Raw genomic sequence first — 18,733 nt, 5'->3', positions numbered from 1 at the left:
AAAGAAAAAGGACTCAGTGTTCTCAGAAAAACTGAGGATCAGCAAACAGCTATGTAGACCAGTAACAAAATAACACCGTACATCCAGATCATGTTGACATTTTCTATTTATTTATTGGCATCAACAGCAAAGCTTTGATTACGTTTTATATCAACATGGCCTTGAAAAGTAACACGTGCCAGTATTACAATGCATTTGAAATGAAGACTTTATACTGTCTCAAAGTTCTTTATAGAATTCTCTTATTTCTAAACTGATCTTTTCAACCTATTTTCATTCTGAGGCCAAACGAAAATAACATTGCAAGTATATTCTACTAAGATGTTATCACAAAAACATTTTTTAAAGTAGAAAGGAAAAATAAAAACCAAAACATAACCAGGAAGTGGTTAACATGAAATACTCTGAGGTCATTTTCCACTTACATCATAAATATCTGTGTTTCACAGAAATGTTTTTTTGCTATGTTTAATGGGTTAACACAGCTTAATGTCATAGTCCCTTGAGTTACAGGATTTAAAACAGATATTCAGAATTGTTTTTATTAACCACCACGACACTATGTATTTAAACACTAAGTAGCTGCTAAACTTGTTGGCAGTTTCCTGAACTGACAGAAATATTTATAGAAGAAACAGACATCACAACACTCATCACAGTTTGTTTTCATGCACAAACACGACTTTGGCTCTGCACTTCTGTAACTCCATTTAGCTTTACAAAGTATTGGCAATGACAGCGAATCTCTGTTTCAGTTTCTCTCTTTTCTGCTTTAAGTGGTTTTCTGTGGCCCTGGCTTCTTTTAAGATCTCATCAAGTTCCTGGACATAAGAAGAATCCAATGTTGTTCTTGCACTAAAGTGAAGAAATCTGTAGTTAAAATCAGTGCTAATGCTGTTAACTTTCTCACTACATTTATGTTTTTATTAAAAATGGGTTGTATATCAATACCCAGTTCCTGACCAAATTTATCCTCTGTTGTAATAAAAAACAGTGTTTTTCTTTCAAGATCTGTGTTTGGCAGTTTCACTGTTAATTTCCCTAAACTGCAGTCACCCATCCATCTTAGCTAGATAATTTGTAAATTGCTGTGCAAATAGCACAAAATTAACTTGCCTTATAACATCAGCATATTTTGTTAACAAGTTATTCATTTCTTTGTTCACCTCTGTTAAGAGAGAAAAAAAAAAAGATTTTATTTAAACATCTGGAAGAATCTCAACATGAAATTAGGTCATTCCATACTTAATTTAATACATCACCATTTAAAACCTTTTCCAGTGATTCAGTCTTGGAAAGGGACTGCGAGTCCTCAGAAGGAGCCAAATCTGTTTTGTCAGACAACTGAGGATTTTCTGAAGCTTCATTCTAACAAAAGAGCACATTAGGAAAAACACAGCTTCTAAGATTTAAAATAAACTTTGCACAGAGCTCAGCTGAGAGAAGGAAGAGGTTTAAAAAGATCTTGGGGATGTTTTTGGAGAAAATGCAAGTGGGTTCACAGCATCGTGAGCATCTTGAGGAGTGGGTGGGAAGACTGAGATCTCTGTGTATAAACACATTTATTTATATATATGCACATATGTTGTATATATACCTCAGTGAAAGCTGGTGTACTTCAGAAGCTCACTCTCGAGAAGTTCTGCATAAATATCTCCCAGTGCTTACACAACTTTATTTGGCTTCAAGCCCCCAGAGAAACCGTGGTTTCTCCACACTAAAAAGTCGTTTATGTTTCCCCAAACCTCCCCTAACCCCCTGTTATAGGGGGGTCCTTCCCCACACAGCACCGCTCACCTCCATCTTTTTGCTTTTATTTCTATTCTTATCTGCCTTTTTCGAGTTGCTTGCCGTGGCTGCCTCAAGGAAAGCACGCGGTGTTTGCTGAGCGCTCATGCTGGCAGCGTGTTCAAATAAAAACGTGTAAAACCTGCAGCTGGTTCCTCTGCAAGGGCGCTCCTGGCACAACCCCTCAGAGGAGCTGGAGACGGCGGGGGGATGGCGAGGAGTCCCGGGCCAGCCTAAATTCGATATCCGAGGAGGTTTAGTCCTTCCCGGGGCTCCCAGAGCCTGAGGGCATCGAGGCGTCCAGGAGGGACCCCCGGCCCCGCCGCTTCCCCTTCACGCGGGCCCGGGGCGGGCCCGGGCTTGGAAAGGCCGCGACGGTGGGGACAAGGGAAAAGGGACAAGGGCCGAGAAACGAGCGAAAAGGGGAAAGAAACAAACGACAAGGGACGAGAAAGAAGGGACAAGGGACCAGAGAGAAGGGACAAGGGACGAGACACAAGGGCCAGCCGCTCCCCTCAGGGCTGGCAGCGCCTCGGGAGCCCGGGCCGGGCACGCTGACAGCACCAGGAGCGGCCCCGGCCCGGGCAGTTCAATTAATTAAAGCTTTAAACAACTCCTTAATCATTCCTTAGATGCCAGGTTTCACTTTCTAAGCGAAATCCTTGGAATGCGTTTGACGCTCGATTTATCTGCCTCAAAGCACAAGCCAGAAATGAGCGCAACCTGAGAGACCAGGCACTAAAACGAGTAACAACACTCAAATGAGTCAACACTAAACGCAGCACTAAAATGAGTAAAAATGTTGCAGACAGAGAGAGATATTATAAAAGAAAGGGTTTGTATAATATGGTTTAAGCCCTGCTACTCCAAATAGCAGCTTCTAAATTTCCATGCAAAAACAACCTTAGGAAGGAAAAGCCAGTTAACATAACAAACTATTCTGGTTGCACCTATGAGAAACAAGAGATCTGTCCCATCAGAATCAGTAAAAAAGGTATGTAAACATCTAAATAAGGAAGAGTTTTAGCATGTACACACAAAACACCTTTTAACCAATAAGAAGCAAAAATACTACTAGCCAAAGTTGCACAGTCTGTAAAACCTGTGTAAAATTGAATTACGTAAATACAAAATTAACTTTTCCTGCATGAAGGAACTAGATCCCAGCTAAGCTGTTAGAAAAACTAAAAACGCTAAAATGCATAAAAGCTCTAAAATGAGTAACACCAACACAACACATGGCTGCAAAGAGCATTTCTCTCTCTCTCTCTCTCTAAAGAATAGAGAATAAAACTGTATTTTCCCAAGGCTGTTTCACTTCTGTAGGGGAATTATATCTTTGTTCATTACAGTGAAATAAATCATTGCAAGATCTAAACTGATGTTAATGTTATGCTATATGATGTGATTGCATTATGATATGTTGTTTTATGATATATGAGTTAAGATATGGTATGTGATGTTCTGTAGAGTTTGCCTCTGACTTGGGGTTTTTTCCTCTTTTTTTCTTTATTTTCTTTCTCTTTCTATCTTCTGTTTTGTAGAGAGGAAAGGACTTAAATCTCATATACATAATCCAAATACGAAGTTAGAATATCAGCATGAGAAATCAAACTGCTGAAAGAACAAAAAACTAAGTAATTCCTCAAAGTAGAAACAACTTTTAATAAGCTTCCATGGCCCACTTCATTTAATTATCAGGTTTTTCATAGGTAATTATGTTATTAGCCTGACTATCTAAACATTAAGAAACAGAGATGACAACATATTAGGAAAATGTTCTTGAGATGTTTACTTAATTGTGTCATGGTAAAAGGTTTTGTTAACAGACCTTTTACCAGAAGTAAAACAAACATCTGAATTTTCATTTCCATTGTCTTATGGATATGATAGTCTATGAATAAAACTCAGACTAAAAATAACATTAAAATAAAATTATCTAAGGGGAGAGAGTTCACTCTTACTGGAGTTCCAGTTCCTTTAAAATTGGAGCAAAATTATCTAAGCCATTACTTTAAAAGTAGTCACAGTTGCTCTAAGATTGGAGATATTAAATTCCAGGAGAAATTAAAGTTTAAACTGTACCACAAAAGCTATTGTACGACTTAGATCTGATCCTGGAAAATGCAAATATGTGCACAAAAGAGAAGGAAATGCCTTTTATTCTATGTCATTAATGAACTAAGGCTCTCAAAGGCTGTCATGAAAGACCAAGTCCTCCTTCCTGATACCTTTGTATGGAATATCAATAGACCAAAAATATTAGTGCCAATAGAAGGGACATGAACAGCTGAGACAATGTCTTGGGGACTTGGGTTTGATGTGCGGATTTGGGGTGTTTTTATCATCCACACAACTCGGGGATCTTCAATTTCCATAGAAACAGCAAATCCAGGTACGGAGATGGAACAAATTGGGAAATTATTCATTCCCAAGCTCGCTGCCCTGGTTTTCAGGGCCTGTCCCAGCACTGCGGTTCCAGCATTTGCTGCTTTCAACACTCCCCAAAGGCAGTGCAGGCTTTTCCTCCAGCCGTGCCAGCACTGCTGCTCTAATGGCACGGGACATTCCTCATCCCATTGCTGCTCTAAGGTCTGCAATGGGACATTCCTCATCCCATTGCTGCAATACGGGCTGGGACATTCCTCATCCCACTGCTGCTCTAATGGCATGGGACATTCCTCATCCCATTGCTGCTCTAATGGCATGGGACATTCCTCATCCCATTGCTGCTCTAATGGCATGGGACATTTCTCATCCCATTGCTGCTCTAAGGTCTGGAACGGGACATTCCTTACCCCACTGCTGCTCTAAGGTCTGGAACGGGACATTCCTTACCCCACTGCTGCTCTAAGGTCTGGAACGGGACATTCCTTACCCCACTGCTGCACTAAGGGCTGGAACGGGACATTCCTTACCCCACTGCTGCACTAATGGCACGGGACATTCCTCACCCGTGCCAGCACTGCTGGGCACTGCTGCCACCGGCAGTCGGGGACCAACATCGCGGTGGTTTCCATCCCAAAGGCTTTCCCGCAGGGATCCAGCAAGGGGAAGCCGGACGGGCACGGGCAGAAGCTGCCTCAAAGCTGCCGTGAAGGAGCGGCTGGAGCAGGAGCTCAGCGACACCCGAGCGCTACAGAGCCACCCTCGGAAGGGCAGATTTGCATAGGCGCTGGCTCCTCAGCGAGGAGGGGAAATGCCGTGCGAGAAAGGCGGACGTAGGCACAGACCTTGGGAAAGCCTCCCGAGCTCGGCAGCCGCTATAAAACCCCTCCCTGCAGCGCTCGCTTCCCTCCCGTGCCTCAGTGCCCCGGGGTGGGGCATCCCCGGCGGCGGGGCACCCACCGGGGGTGGCCTTGGCACGGCGCCGGTCCTGAGCCGGCAGCTCCGCAGTTGCGCTTCTCGCGGCTCCCATCGCCCGGCTGCAGCTCCCGAGGAGCCAGAAGGGACCCCCGAGATCCAGAAAGGACCCCCGAGATCCAGAAAAGACCCCGAGAGCCACCTCTGCTCCCGCCCCGCATCCCTGCGGCTTTCTCAGGGTGAGTCATTCCACGGCCGACAGTCAGAAACTCCTTTGAGCTTCTGCCGTTCCTTTCGAACGCCCCTGCTAAAAGGTCTGAATAACCATCTTTTACTGCTTGATGATCCTGGAGGTCTTTTCCAACCTTTTTGATTCTATGATCAACAATCATTTTGTTTTACCCATCAAACCAAGGGCCACTTTTTCCTTTAATCCTCTGTAAAAAGCCCTGCCCGTGCCTGCCCCTGGACTTTAGAATCACAGAGGACTCTATGATTAATGCACTAAGGATTGCATTGTTGGGTGTTGTGCTATCTCGTTTCCATGGCCTGGATGTGCACTCTTGCAAAGATGCTGCTGGGAGCCTGCTGTCCCTTCTGCACAGCCACAACTAGATAAAAACCACCAGATACAAAGAGAAAAAAGTCACTGTCAGATACATTCTTCAAAGTGCTTTGCCTAATCCCCAGAGGGCTTTGGGTGAGGAAAACCACAGTGATTCCCTACCCTAATCCCTCTGGGGGTGTGTGGCTACTTACATTGATATCACCCAGTTTTGTATAAGAATTCATTTTCAGCTGTTGAAAAAGCTTTGGAGTGATGTGCATATTTTGATTGCACAATCAAATCCCAGTGAAGGAGCCATTTTTGGAGTGATGATCTCCCCATTGTTCATCTGGTTTTAAGACATTTATTATCTTTAGTGCAAGAGATGACCTTTTCAGAGGCAGTCAGAATGGGTTCTAACTTTTGGGTATTTTGGAAGCTCATGCTTTTCTAGGGGGAACCTGGTAAGATCAGTCTGTGCAGACTTAACTTGCACCCCTTTATGGGGTAAAAAGCATCGAGCATAACTCTGATTCCTCTCCTTGTGCTGTGGGCAGGGTGAAGATGAGTGCTGAAGAGATTCTGATGTGTGCAGTAGAACTTGGAAAAAATTTCTGCCTCTATTTTGACGGTAATTAGAGCACTTAATAACCTTTTTTGTTTGAATACTGATTTAACACAATTCCCTTCTCAGTCTGATTTCATCTAAGGTTCCCATCATCTTCTGTTTTAAGTGTTAGCCAAGTGTTAGCCAAGTATCTGAGTCAGGGGAGTATTTGTTGCTTATACAAAAAACTTCTGGGAAAGGACACTCAGAAGTGTTGGAATACTGGGGGGGTGGACTTGGAGTGAGTGAGTAATTTCCACTCTTATGGAAAAAAGTCAGTTAGAAAACCTTTTCTTTTTTAAAAGCAATTTGTAATGAGTTCTTCTTATCCTTTTGCTCACTTAAAGGCACCAATAAAACCAAATATTTGCATGCAATTATTCCTCAGTTTTAGGCTTAGAGTAACCATCTCACCCTTAAATAACCCCAAAAAAGCATTTTGCATACCTCTGGTTTGGTGGTGACTGCAGTTCTCAAAGGAGTTGTTTTGCTCACAGATAAACCCTGTCTGTAGTGACAGCAGCTCAGCCTTGGTGGCACTGGGCACAGGGTGACTTCTTTTGTGGGGGCACAGCTTAATGTTGTTTTTCTTTCCTTTTTTTCACTGCTCACTTGGAACCAAGACGACGATGGTAAGCCGAGAACTCTTCTTTTATGATTTTGTTACTCATTTCACACTTAGCAATCCAGAGAGGACAAGTTTCAAACTCAGAGCAGCTGCAAAAAAAACCCAGAGCTACAGCTCACTGCTCTTTCTGATGCTGATGTTGCTTTAATTCCTCAGAAGCCACAGGGCAGAGGCTTCCCTGAGAACACCTTCCAATGCACTTTAATTGCTGGGCAAAAGAGAACTGATGCTTCTGAATTCTCAGTTAACAAACACAGCAGCTTTTCTTGCTTCTATAAATAAATGTTTGTATTCTGGGAAATCTGCTTCAAGCAGAGGTGTAAAAGATGCTGTGACCTTCCTTTTGTTTGCTGCTAGAAATTCTAAGAACTCCTTTCACATGACATCCACAGTGCCAGGATTAAGCTGGCAGCAAACTGTCGAGATCTGAGGAGAGAACAGCTAAAATATGAAGACTTTTGCTTTATTTTCCTGCAGAGCTGGAGTGTGATGCCCTCTGCAAGGAGAAGACCCTGCACCGAGTGCTGAGGAATGTGAAGAGCCAGCTGCTCGTGGTGCGCCCAGACCTGAACGTGGCAGCCTTTGAGGATGTGACAGACCAGGAGATGCAATCTGGTAATTCCCAAATAGGAACCATCAGCACTGCTCTGCTGCTTTATCCTGGAGGTGGTTTTGTTCTTTGTAATCATCCACTCAATGGTGGGACTGAGAATAATCACTTAAAACTTCATTTGCAAGAATAAAACTAAGCTGAGAGTGAAATTCTGTGTCTTGGGCATTGGTGATGGATGAGATTTCTGGGTTAGACCAAAGCCTGCAGGATGTCACATGCAGAAAAAGGGCTGTTAAGATTTTTTTTCTTGGCTCTGATCACAAAATTCTTAATTCTTCCCTTTTTTTATACTGGATTACAAAAAACCATTTTAAAATTCTAACAGTGTAGTGGAACTAAAAGGTCTTACTTTCTTCTAACAGCATTAGCTATAAACTTAGAGCTTTGGCTTTGACTTTTTGGGGTGCTTCAGCAATTTATTTACAATTCTATTTACTGACCATCTCTATTTCTGGATCACCTCTGTCTAGCCATGGTGTGATTTACAGAGAGCCACTTCCACCTGCCAGTCCCTTTCTGCACTCCCCACACTACCTGCTGACCTCAGCTGCTGTGGTGCACCCTGCTTATCATCTGATTGCACAAAGCACAACCAGAAGCTGTAAAAATTCAAGTCCTAGCTCTTCTGTCAGGAAAAATATCCTGGCAAGACAGCCAGAGTTGCCAGGGGAGTGGTAGAACATCACTGAATTCAGCTGTGCAGCTCCCTGTGGGCAGGTTATCAATAATAATCCGTTTATTTCCAGGCAAAGGGATGCATTTCAGCATTCACTGCTACAAAACCACCACACCCTTAGCAGGAATGCCCGTGGCCTTCAGTGTCCAAGTGGAAGACAAAAGTTATTACATGTGTTGTGAGAGGGAATGTGGAGAAATGATCGTTAGATTCAAGGTAAGGACCTGCTTCCCTCTCCTCATCCGTACAAACCCAACAGGCAGAATCCACAACTCAGAGCTGGAATAAAACTGGTCTGGGCTCGTGCTGGGATTAATCTGTTCCCTTTTTCCTTCCTCAGGAAGGAGAAGTTCCCAAAGAAATTCCTGGTGAAAGCAACATCATCTTTTTCAAAAAGACATTTACATCTTGCTGCTCCAAAGCATTTAAGTTTGAATACTCAATGGAACGAGGAATGTTCTTGGCCTTTGAGGAAGAAGGCTACTTGAGAAAATTAATCCTAAAGAAACTGTCAAAAGATGAAGTGGATGAAACCATGAAGATGAGTTTATCTAAGTTCAGTCAGAATGAAAATCACAACCTATGATGGAACACTTCAACAATTTTAAAATACAGTTTGTTTTTTTATAAAAGAAACTTTAGTCTTCCTTTATCCAAAACAAGTCAGTTTTATGTTTTAACTACTCTCAGTACTTAATAAAAAAATAAATGCAAGTTCTTGGCAAAAAGCAGAATGTTTTCCAGTCAGACAGAAGAGAATTACTGAAGAAACAAGAATGTGCATGTCTATGTAGAATTTGATCCCAAAAATCTTTAATGCCTGTTGACCAAACAGCTTTTGAATTAGGTTTGGACTTTTACATTCCCAATACTCCCAGATTTCTCACCCAAGTAGCTTAAACACCACATCCAGCTGCATCCTGTGTGAGGAAACCTCAGATACTTTCCATGAGAGACCCTCAGCTTGCCCACAGGGACTTTCCTGTGACTCATCTGCACCCTCCTTCTCCCTGCCACAAAATAACAAATGTTGGCATTTAAACCAGACCACAGCCCTGTTCTGACCACAACACAAACAAAAAAATTGGCCAGCTACCTGCTTTTGCTAATAAATAAAATTTCCAATCCGTATTTAAAAAAAAAAATTTAAAAAATTTAAAAAAAAATAAAATCAGAAAGTCTTGTAGACTCCAAACCGTGACGTGGTCGTTCTGTTTGTTGCATAATCCCTGATGGTAGCACAAATCCTCTTCCTCTCACTATTAATAGTGCCACAAAAGTACTGTGAGAATGTTAAAGTCAGGATGAAGCAGAAAATTAAAAACCACAATCTCAGTTCCCCCCTAAAAAATCCCTAAAAGAACAGAACACTCCCTCAGCCTCCTCTTTGTTGTGTTTTCTCACACAGGACAACACAGACCAGAGTATTTAGAAAATAAACCTCAAAAGAAGTGTTGAAGATGAACATAAAACCCTTGGAAGTTGAATGTTCCTAAAGTCAATCTGCAAAAGTATTTTTATTTTACACCAATTCTTGTTGTATTTTCTAAGGGATATTAATTATTCTTGTATTAAGTCAAGTCTAAGTCACCTCTAAGTATTGACTCATACAAATATTTTTTGTTTTATGAAATAAGGCTGAGCAGACTTATCTGCAGAGAAAACATTTTAGGCCACCCACAAGCAGTAAAAATGGTTCAGAAGCACACACAGAATTTCTGTAAATTCTTTATTGCATGGATTAAGAAAAAAAGTATTCCCTTCTCTACATCAACTCCCCAGGTCCAAAGAGTTACAGGGTCTGCCTTACACACTGATGTCAGAAGCAGTTCAGTTTTCCACAAGCCAAGCTTGTTTTACAGAATAGCAAACCAACCAACAGTCAGAAAAACACTCATTAAAGCTGGTTTTACAAGGAGGGTTCCCTTTAACTACACAAGTCTGCCACTGATGTAATTAATTCAGCCCAATTTACAGCACAGATCAAATCCACTCTCACTGGACGTTTTCCAGTGAAATCTGCTTTTAAATCTGGTTTTTCTCTATATGTTCTAACCTAGCTGTGAGCCCCCTGCAGGCTCACTGGGGACCCTTGGCTGCTCCTTGGCTGTGCAGGACGTTGCTCACAAGCTGATGAAGCAGAGGCAGCAGAGGACAATCGTGTGTGTCGGGGCTGGGGCTCCTCACAGGCTCCAGAGCATGGCCACGGCCTTGCAGATGCCCACGTCCTGGTAGTTGAAGTAGCAGAGGCCAGCAAAGGTCAGGGCAGACAGGACGTACAGCCCCGTGTTGGCCACTTTAATGGGGACGTCTCCATGCACATAATCAGTAATTACCTGGCCCAGACCCCTAAACAAGAGAGAAAAGCTCAGATCAGCAAAGTTTACTCACTGAGATCCATTGGCTTCGTGTCCCCGTTGTACCAACTCGCTCTTTCCCCCCTGCTGCCATCAGCCTTTCCTGAAGAATGCTCAGTTCCCACTCAGAAAGAGGATGGATCTATTTCAAAAACAAAACATTCCACAGGTTCTACTGAAAATACACAGATTGGCTCAGAGTTTTTTGAGGAAACCAAGTGCTGACCACAGGTCTCCAGACAACAGAATCTTTGGAATCTGCCTTCTTATCCGATTTCCAAGGACTGAAAAAGAGGAAAACCAAGGAAATATGTGGGACCAGCCACTGTCACAAAAACACAGAAGACTCCTGGGTCTAGACTAGAAGAGTGACAACCAAAGAAATTATCATATTTTCAGGTTTTTTGTACATCTGGAAGTGAACTCCTGTCCAGATTTGAACAATCCAGCAACACAAGACACAGGATGCTTGTTTTGGGAAAAAGCTCCCAGTCAGAGCAAGGAAAGTACAAGAATCCTGGCACAAATTCCTGAGGGCAAAAGGCACAAATTCCTAAGGGCAAAACTGAGGTTTAAGAAAACCTGGTACCCTCAAAGTACCATGAAAATCTTCTTTATCCTTGTGGCAAGGAACTCCCAAACCACGATCACCTCAGGAAGATGGAGCTGCCAGTCCACTCCTAATTAGAACAACACTGAGCAAACATCCATCCAGGAATAAATGAAATAATCATCCAAGTTTCCTTAGTGGATTATTTGCTGTGAGCTCTTTATAGTGCAGAACCTCATCACCACTGAGATGTACAAAGCCAGTGCACAGAGCTTTAGAGGCAGAACATTTTTATACTAATTTTATACAGATCTGTCCTGTTTCTATTCCCTCCATTCACACAACACTGGTTCTTCCACAGGTTAAAAACATCCAGGATTCAACAATTCCAGGGGCAAGGAAGTGCTCCTAAGGTTAAGAGACCAGAACATTTTTTTATGGGTTCCTTTTCTGACTGAGATAAGAGCGTGAGAAAGGAAGAGCAAAGTACGACCACTCCTGCCAGAGACCACGACTGTCACATGGAGACCGAGGACTTTCTCCAGGTGTTTTACACCAGAACAGGATGAGGTTTGGAGCCACCAGAGCTTGGCTGTGAGTTGAGCCCTGCTGTGCTTACCAGTGGCCGTGCAGGGTGAGGGCTGCAGCCAGGGAATAGTCCACGGCCGGTCCGGGGTACAGGTAGGCTGCAGGGAGCAGCCCCAGCAGCATCACACTGACTGCTCGCTCCCCTGTCCAGTGCAAAGATGCAGCCTTGGAACTGCCTGCAAGGAGAAACATCCTCAGGGAAAAGCCCCTTTGGCAAGGGCTGAAGGGATGGCTTTGAAATCTGGAGTGTCTGCAAACCAAAACCCAGCATGAGCAATACCTGGAAACACAGCGGGAGCATCAGCCCAGGCTGAAACCATCAAGAATTGAATCTAAAATTATCAATGCAACACCCCTAAATTGCTCAACTAACACACAGCTATCATCCATCCATCTAAACCAAAATGAAGAAATTTAGAAAGTGACAAGATAAGGAAAGAAGGAAAGCAAAGGATCTGAAGTTTGGACTCGAGCAAAGTGCAAACTGGAGTGCTATTAACTGGTAGCAGTGCTGCTGGAGGTGAGGGAACACACATTCCTCACAGCCTCAGGCACCACAACAGCACGATAATTTATCACAAATAACATCTGCACAGTTACTGCCCTAACAACGCTCAGCATTTCACAACTTTGCCCTTAAATCAATGGGCATTTAGGATTCTTTTTTCATTTTCTATAACCCTGTATCACCCAACAAGACACCAAGAAAACCACTGTACCATGTTTAAATCTTTTATGTTCTTCGTTACAGCTGCCTCTTAAAATCTTCTAAGTGGTCCAAAAAAATTACAGACTCAGCCTGATTTGGGGTGGGAGAGACCTTAAAGCCCATCTTGTTTTTAAATCCCTGTATGGCCATCGGGTACCATCTCCACCACCTCTGTCCTTTATTCCTGCACCGCTCTTGGTCCCTTGGAGGACCCGAGCCAAAATCTGGTCCTTTACAATCCACTCCTGACAGAATCACGGAGTATTCAGAAGCTGGAATAGACCTTAAGGATCATCTAATCCCAGCCCCTGGCTTTGGGCAGGATGCCTTGCGCTACACCCGGCTGCTCGGAGCTCCATCCAGCAATTCCAGGGATGGGAAAAGGGATCCAGATCCCGGGAAAACGAGACCCCGGCACACAAACACGGACGGACAAACACAGACAGGGCAGTACCGTGTCCCTGGCGGGCCGGGCCGTGGCTGTCGCGGGCCGGAGCGCAGCGGGCGGCGGCGGCACCGAGCGCGGCGGGGCGGCGGAGCAGGGCCGAGCCGAGCAGAGCTGCGGGGACAACGGGGCGCAGTGTCAGCGGGGGAATCCGCACCCTCCGGGGGCTCGGAGCCACCGGGATCCCGCACCCTCCGGGGGCTCGGAGCCACCGGGATCCCGCACCCTCCGGGGGCTCGGAGCCATCGGGATCCCGCACCCTCCGGGGGCTCGGAGCCACCGGGATCCCGCACCCTCCGGGGCCTCGGAGCCACCGGGATCCCGCACCCTCCGCAGTCCCGCACTCTCGGGGTCCTCGCCCACCCCGCGGCCTCACCCACCCAGGGCGGTCCCCCGGGGCCGTGCCCGCAGCAGCGCCAGCGCCATGTCCGCTCCAAGGGCACCGCGCCCGGACACGGAAACGCCGCCCGAGCTTCCGCTTCCGCCTCCGCCGGGGGGCACCGGGAGGAGCGGCCGGGCCGGGAGCGGCGGCCGCAAAGCTCGGCAGGGCAGCTGGAAACTGCCCGAGGCAGCGGTAGATGGGATCTGGGGAAGGAATCAGGCCCTGGCACAGCTGCCAGAGAAGCTGAGGCTGCCCCATCGCTGGGAGTGCCCAAGGGCAGGTTGGAGCGACTGGTGGAAGGTCTGGAATATCTCTAAATTCCCTTCCAGCCCAAACCATTCTGTACTCCTGTAATTCTGTCTCAAACCCCTCAACACCCGCAGCAGACCAGCCTGTGTGTTCACTACTGAAACACTTTGTACATAGCATGAACACTTCCTTGAACATCCTGCTTTTTTTTCCCTTTGAAGCAATCAGGGTTTGGAGTGAGGATTGAGGGCTGCTGAGAGCGTTTTGTGCTTGTCCAGGACACAACAATCCCCCTACACATTTTCCCAGTGCCCTGATTTCATCAAGTGTGGTCAAGCAGAAACAAACAGCACAGGGAGAGCACAGGCAGCACCCAGGCCCGGGCTCTGGCCCCGGGCTTTGCTCCAGAACAATGACAAAAGCGTCAAACACATCTGGATTTATTTATTTTATTAAAAGGCTTGGCTGTTCGCTGCAGGGAGAACAGCCTGGTACCAGTTTCTCCAGTAACACACTGGGCAGAGCAGAGACAGGACACAACACCCACCGAGGCCTCTCTGTCAGCACGGATGGTTTCAGCATCCCCATGGAGAAGGAAGGAAGGTAGACACAGTGGCCAGCCCACAGCAGGCTCTGGACAGGAGTCTAAACCAAGCAAAATGAGCTGGTGGCTTTTTTCACCCTTAGAGAAGTCACTGCACCTTCAGCTGGAATGGGAATATTCCCCCAGCTCCCCTCCCTGGCCAGCTGACCCTGTGCATGCCCCCACAGCTCTGCTTTTGGTGGAGGATGGGAAGACAAAACTGCCATGGGGGTTAGTTACAGTGACATTTCCTCTGTTAGCAGCTTGATTTATCAGCCTGTCCTCTCTCCTACTGGCCATTGTTTTGGTGAGCCAAAAGAGCAATCTGTTCAAACGTAATTTAAGAAAAAAAACTCAACCTGATCACAACCAAAGAATCTGAAGCTGGCAGGACGAGCCCAGCTGTGGGCCAGGCAGGTGCTGGCCTGGCGAGCCCGAGGACAGCCGGGCTCCCTGTGGGCTGGCAGGGTGTGTGTAAACCACAGTGTTGGAGCAGTGGGGCAGTGCTGAGTGACAAACACCTGCCTCTGTCCTCCCCTCCTGCTCTGAGCTGCACCCAAACCTCTCAGTCCTCATCAGAGCTGTCCTCAGATTTCTCATCCCCTGCCACCTTCCAGTTCTTCCTCTTGCTCCTTTTCTCCGGCACTTCACTCGGCCTCTCCGGCACGGAGTTGTGCCGCTTCTTTCTCTTCCTTGGGGGCCGTTTCTCCTTTTTCCCCCCAGATTCAGTGTCCTCAGAGCTGCTGGTGCTGGAGCTGCTTGCATGGGAAAAGTCACTCTCCTGCCCAGAAGAAGAGGTAGGTTCCTTGGCAGGCACTTTCCTGGGCTTTTTCTTGCGCTTGTGTTTTCCCTTGTGGGTGCTTGGAGTCTCCTCTCCTGAGCCCTCGCTCTCCCCCCGCGAGGAATCTGTGGAAGTTCTCCCCTGCTCCTTTTTCTTTTTCTTCCTCTTTTTGTGAGAGCGCTTTTTTTGTTTCTTTTTGTGGGATTTCTTGGTTTTTTTCCTCTTGTGGGACTCACGGGCTGTTTGCTTCCCCAGGTGGGATCTCTTCTTCCCATTGACGGCATTTTGCTCATCTCCCTCCTGCTGATCACTGGAAAGAGAACAGGAGGAGGTGAACTGAAAGCCACCGAGTGATGAAATCATTTACATCCAATCTGATGAATTTTAGCCTGGAAAATATTGATGACTCTGCTGGGTGTAGGTTAAAAATAATTAATTCTGTCTTAAAATCTTGTTTTTCCACTCCCCAAGATACTGCAAGAATTTATTTACCTCCCAGACTCACAGATTTTGGTAACTCCAGCTAAACCTGAATATTTTAATTACTACAAAAGATTCTCCTAAGACCCACACCACATTAATGGATTTGAGTTTTTTAACAGTAAGGCATTGCATTCAAGGCTGATCTCTATTCAGAATTTAAAACTCAGTTTGTGAAGTTCCCTGCAGAGCTTGTCAGATTCTGGATCCATCAGTAAGGGTGTCTGCCTTACCTGTCTGTGTCAAATTCTTCAGGGTACAACTCTTTATATCCACTGTGCCCCCACCTGTGAGAAAGCAGAACCATCCATTAAAAACAGACAAATTTTTGAGGACAAAATCGCAATTCTGAAAAGGCCAAGCCACAGAATGAATCTGAGTTCAGGCAGGGAGGAAGGAAATAGGATTGATGTGGTTGGTGCTATTTAAATACACCTTATGTTCTCAAATCACAACACAGATTTCTTTAGAACAACCTTGGACTTGTGTTTCTTGAGATTTCTTTTAAAGCTCATTGGGCAGAGTAATAAATATTTGCTTATTCTGTGACATGGCAGAAGTTTGTACATGTTATTCACTCTCAAAATGAACTCAAGTTCTATTTCATCACAGCAAACACCAAACAGAAATGTGTCATTTTTTGGTACAGGGCTCCAAAAAGATGTTTTAATTACGACCACAGAACATGGAGTTCCCTCACAGACCTGTCTGGCATGTTGGCTTCACATTCATACAGCTTTTTATTCCAGGATCTGGCCCTGAGGAGATCATCTTCCACCAGGTCGAGGAGCTGTGGGTTCCTGGATTTCCAGTCTGCCCTGTGCCCCTCCTCATCGAATCCATCGCTGCGCATGCGACTGCTGAAAAGAGAGAGAAAACAGCTCCTTCAGCTGGGGAAACACCTCCCACCAACCCCAGAGCTCCACCTCAGTGACTGGGACCTTCTCACACCTCCATGGACACATAAATGGTCAGGCTCAAAGCAGAGACTTGTTCTCTTTCCAGGGAGAAGATAAATATTTCTGTGTTGTATCTCACCTGGAGGTGTCTGACAGCATTCTGCTCTGCCTTTTCCAGTAAGTCTCTTCTGTCTGCTTCTCCCACTCCCTTATTTTCCACATTTCTGTCTCTTCCTGAAGCTGAAATGACAGAAATGGAAACGACTTTAACATCAGGGAAAATTCACAGTCGTGCAGCACATGAGCTCCAACCTCAACACTCCTGGTCAGAAAACTCACAGGCATCTTTCCTACAATCCCCAAACAAAGGATTCTTTACAATATCTGTATCCAGAAGAGAACTTCCTGATGGCAGTCAGCCCTGCTGAATTATGATTCACGAAACTAAACTAAATGGAGTTGCTTAATCTTGCATTAAAATCCTGCTTGTGCACACAAAGTTCAAATTGTTTCACGCAATTAAGAGCACATACACAGTGCAACAAATAAAATAAATCCTATTAAAGATTTGCTTCTTTTTAAGTGAACACAGACGTATTCCTTCAGCGGGGTGAGATCTCAAGAGAAAAGGGGTGAAACTAGAACTCGGGGAAAACCGGAGCGAGGTTAAACGGAAAGTGGCCCTGAGCGTGCGGATACGGCCGATTTACCAAACTCCTTTTATTTCTGCCGAAATAAAAGGAATTTGCTGTGCCCTGCGGGATCAGCAGCGGGGCACGGAGCTCCCGCATCACCGGCTGCCAGCACCGGGATGTCCCCTCACCCTCAGCATGTCCCCTCACCCGGGATGTCCCCTCACCCGGGATGTCCCCGCACCCTCACCATGTCCCCTCACCCGGGATGTCCCCTCACCCGGGATGTCCCCTCACCCTCAGCATGTCCCCTCACCCGGGATGTCCCCTCACCCGGGATGTCCCCGCACCCTCACCATGTCCCCTCACCCGGGATGTCCCCTCACCCGGGATGTCCCCTCACCCGGGATGTCCCCGCACCCTCACCATGTCCCCGCAGCCGGGGCCGCCCCGCTCGGCCCCGCTCGGCCCCGCAGGCCGCGGGCGGCCCGGGCCTCACCTTGTTGTGCGCTCCGGTGTGGCGGATGACGTTGCGCAGCAGCACCTTCCCCACGGGCACGCGGGACATGCTGCGGGCGCTGCGGCGGGCCCGTGCCGGGCGCGGTGCCGGTGCCGCTGTTGGTGCCGCTGTTGGTGGCGGCGGGGCCGGGCCGGGCCGGGCCGGGCGGGGGACGCGGAAACGCGCGGGGCCGCGAGCGCGCCGCTTCCGGCGCCGTCTCCAAGGCAACGGCGCCGCCATGGCCGGGAGGCCAAACCGGACCCGAACAGCCCCAGAAATGAAATGAAAACACAAACAGCCCTGAACCGCCCTCAAACAGCCTCGAACCGCCCCAAACAGCTCCAAACCGCCCCGGTACCGCCGGCTCTCCCCCGGATCCAGCCCCGCGCTGCCCCCGTGGCCCGCACCGCCCGGTGCCGGAGCTGAGGGACACCGCGATGGGCCGGGGACAGCAAGCGGCAGCTCTAAAGAAATCCTCTTTTGGGGAAAAAATACCCCAAACTGGCCGCAAAAATTCCCAGAAACGCTGTGGCTGGGTAATGCTGGAAACGCTATGATTCGTAAATAGTTCCAATTACTTAAAATTTTATTAGTTAAGTAATAAAACTTAAAGTAATTAACCATTAAATAATGGTTTAAATTCATTTTTAAATAATAGTTTTAACCAATTTTAAATCTTATTTATAATTTATTGTCTTAATTACTTTTTTAATTAATTGTTTTTCTTAACCATGGATATTCTTAGCCAGCGTTTAGCAAAGTTATTTTAAGATACTCCTGCAGAAGCACAGCTTGGGAAAATGACCGAAACTTCTTGAAGATTTGGCAGATTACACAACAAAAGAGTGAAAATCTTTGGTGGTGGTGGGGCTTAGGGTGTTTTTAATTCACTTTTTACTCATGAGGGGTGAATATCTCGAATGCCTTTAGAGATGCAAGGACAAAAGGAAGGTTGGAGGAATAGTAGCAGCACCAAACGTACAAAAATAATGAGTAAAGACTGTAAATATTCAAATACTTGAATATTTAGTTCCAGTAGTTGTTATCTGCTGTAGTAAAGAACTACTCAAGGGACAGCAGTAACAGTGGTGATGTTTTTGTTAAATAAATGGACAGGATTCCCATGGTTAGAGCAGCTCTCCGAGTATTTAATGCTGGAGGATCTCGTCGCACACAGCCCCACAGGTGCACAGTGCAGAGAGGAAGCTGCAGACAGCAAAAAGCAAATGTCTGGGAAGATTTGTGATTACATTTCAGGTTAATAGGGTGAGTTTCACTGTGAAAGCCACACACAACTGAAGAGAAAAAGCACTGCGACGTGGTTTAGTAGTTGTCAATTCCAAACATTTAATGGAACATGGGTTCACTAGAGCCAGTCTGGAATCAGGGTACTTCAGGTCATTCAAGAAAATCCAAA

The 18,733-nt window shown here is 46.1% G+C and overlaps 4 protein-coding genes across 5 annotated transcripts; 1 reads left to right on the top strand and 3 right to left on the bottom strand.

Annotated features, from left to right (window-relative positions):
* Positions 1–88: 88 nt before the first annotated feature.
* On the bottom strand, positions 89–3,717 carry TEX12 (testis expressed 12). The gene is made up of 4 exons (XM_023941419.2): positions 1,798–3,717; positions 1,263–1,368; positions 1,117–1,168; positions 89–855 (listed from the first exon to the last, which is right to left on the bottom strand). The coding sequence occupies exons 1-4, from the start codon at positions 1,894–1,896 to the stop codon at positions 717–719; spliced, it is 396 nt and encodes a 131-aa protein (XP_023797187.1). The 5' UTR covers positions 1,897–3,717; the 3' UTR covers positions 89–716.
* On the top strand, positions 3,694–8,890 carry IL18 (interleukin 18). The gene is made up of 5 exons (XM_086861252.1): positions 3,694–5,330; positions 6,196–6,269; positions 7,351–7,488; positions 8,233–8,378; positions 8,503–8,890. The coding sequence occupies exons 2-5, from the start codon at positions 6,203–6,205 to the stop codon at positions 8,746–8,748; spliced, it is 597 nt and encodes a 198-aa protein (XP_086717378.1). The 5' UTR covers positions 3,694–5,330; positions 6,196–6,202; the 3' UTR covers positions 8,749–8,890.
* Positions 8,891–9,877: 987 nt separating this feature from the next.
* Positions 9,878–13,292, bottom strand: SDHD (succinate dehydrogenase complex subunit D). The gene is made up of 4 exons (XM_086861253.1): positions 13,192–13,292; positions 12,821–12,925; positions 11,689–11,833; positions 9,878–10,511 (listed from the first exon to the last, which is right to left on the bottom strand). The coding sequence occupies exons 1-4, from the start codon at positions 13,235–13,237 to the stop codon at positions 10,346–10,348; spliced, it is 462 nt and encodes a 153-aa protein (XP_086717379.1). The 5' UTR covers positions 13,238–13,292; the 3' UTR covers positions 9,878–10,345.
* A 585-nt stretch (positions 13,293–13,877) lies between these two features.
* Positions 13,878–18,648, bottom strand: NKAPD1 (NKAP domain containing 1). 2 transcript variants are annotated; one of them, XM_086861249.1, is made up of 5 exons: positions 17,317–18,648; positions 16,325–16,425; positions 15,991–16,146; positions 15,520–15,573; positions 13,878–15,116 (listed from the first exon to the last, which is right to left on the bottom strand). In XM_086861249.1, exons 1-5 carry the CDS (start codon positions 17,959–17,961, stop codon positions 14,591–14,593), a joined length of 1,482 nt encoding a protein of 493 aa, XP_086717375.1. In that variant the 5' UTR covers positions 17,962–18,648; the 3' UTR covers positions 13,878–14,590. The 2 variants fall into 2 exon arrangements, with proteins under 2 accessions (XP_086717375.1, XP_086717376.1); XM_086861250.1 differs by having other exon boundaries at positions 17,244–17,318.
* Between the last annotated feature and the right edge of the window lie 85 nt (positions 18,649–18,733).

This window comes from Cyanistes caeruleus, chromosome 23, assembly GCF_971803275.1.
Source record: "Cyanistes caeruleus chromosome 23, bCyaCae1.hap1.1, whole genome shotgun sequence".
NCBI lineage: Eukaryota > Metazoa > Chordata > Aves > Passeriformes > Paridae > Cyanistes > Cyanistes caeruleus.
This window is presented reverse-complemented; position numbering and strand designations above follow the sequence as displayed.

What these genes read in the sequence shown, in the direction of transcription:
- TEX12 (XM_023941419.2), bottom strand. Translation starts at nt 1,896, where the DNA reads ATGAGCGCTCAGCAAACACCGCGTGCTTTCCTTGAGGCAGCCACGGCA. An exon ending in ATAAAAGCAAAAAGATGGAG is followed by an intron (nt 1,369 to 1,797) that starts GTGAGCGGTGCT and finishes CTCTTTTGTTAG; the next exon opens with AATGAAGCTTCAGAAAATCC. An exon ending in AAATATGCTGATGTTATAAG is followed by an intron (nt 856 to 1,116) that starts GCAAGTTAATTT and finishes TCTTCACTTTAG; the next exon opens with TGCAAGAACAACATTGGATT.
- IL18 (XM_086861252.1), top strand. Translation starts at nt 6,203, where the DNA reads ATGAGTGCTGAAGAGATTCTGATGTGTGCAGTAGAACTTGGAAAAAAT. An exon ending in TTTCTGCCTCTATTTTGACG is followed by an intron (nt 6,270 to 7,350) that starts GTAATTAGAGCA and finishes ATTTTCCTGCAG; the next exon opens with AGCTGGAGTGTGATGCCCTC. An exon ending in AAATGATCGTTAGATTCAAG is followed by an intron (nt 8,379 to 8,502) that starts GTAAGGACCTGC and finishes TTCCTTCCTCAG; the next exon opens with GAAGGAGAAGTTCCCAAAGA.
- SDHD (XM_086861253.1), bottom strand. Translation starts at nt 13,237, where the DNA reads ATGGCGCTGGCGCTGCTGCGGGCACGGCCCCGGGGGACCGCCCTGG. An exon ending in GCCCCGGGGGACCGCCCTGG is followed by an intron (nt 12,926 to 13,191) that starts GTGGGTGAGGCC and finishes TTGTCCCCGCAG; the next exon opens with CTCTGCTCGGCTCGGCCCTG. An exon ending in CTCACCCTGCACGGCCACTG is followed by an intron (nt 10,512 to 11,688) that starts GTAAGCACAGCA and finishes TCTCTTGTTTAG; the next exon opens with GGGTCTGGGCCAGGTAATTA.
- NKAPD1 (XM_086861249.1), bottom strand. Translation starts at nt 17,961, where the DNA reads ATGAATTTAAACCATTATTTAATGGTTAATTACTTTAAGTTTTATTAC. An exon ending in GAAGCCAACATGCCAGACAG is followed by an intron (nt 15,574 to 15,990) that starts GTCTGTGAGGGA and finishes GCTTTCTCACAG; the next exon opens with GTGGGGGCACAGTGGATATA. An exon ending in GAAGAATTTGACACAGACAG is followed by an intron (nt 15,117 to 15,519) that starts GTAAGGCAGACA and finishes TTCTCTTTCCAG; the next exon opens with TGATCAGCAGGAGGGAGATG.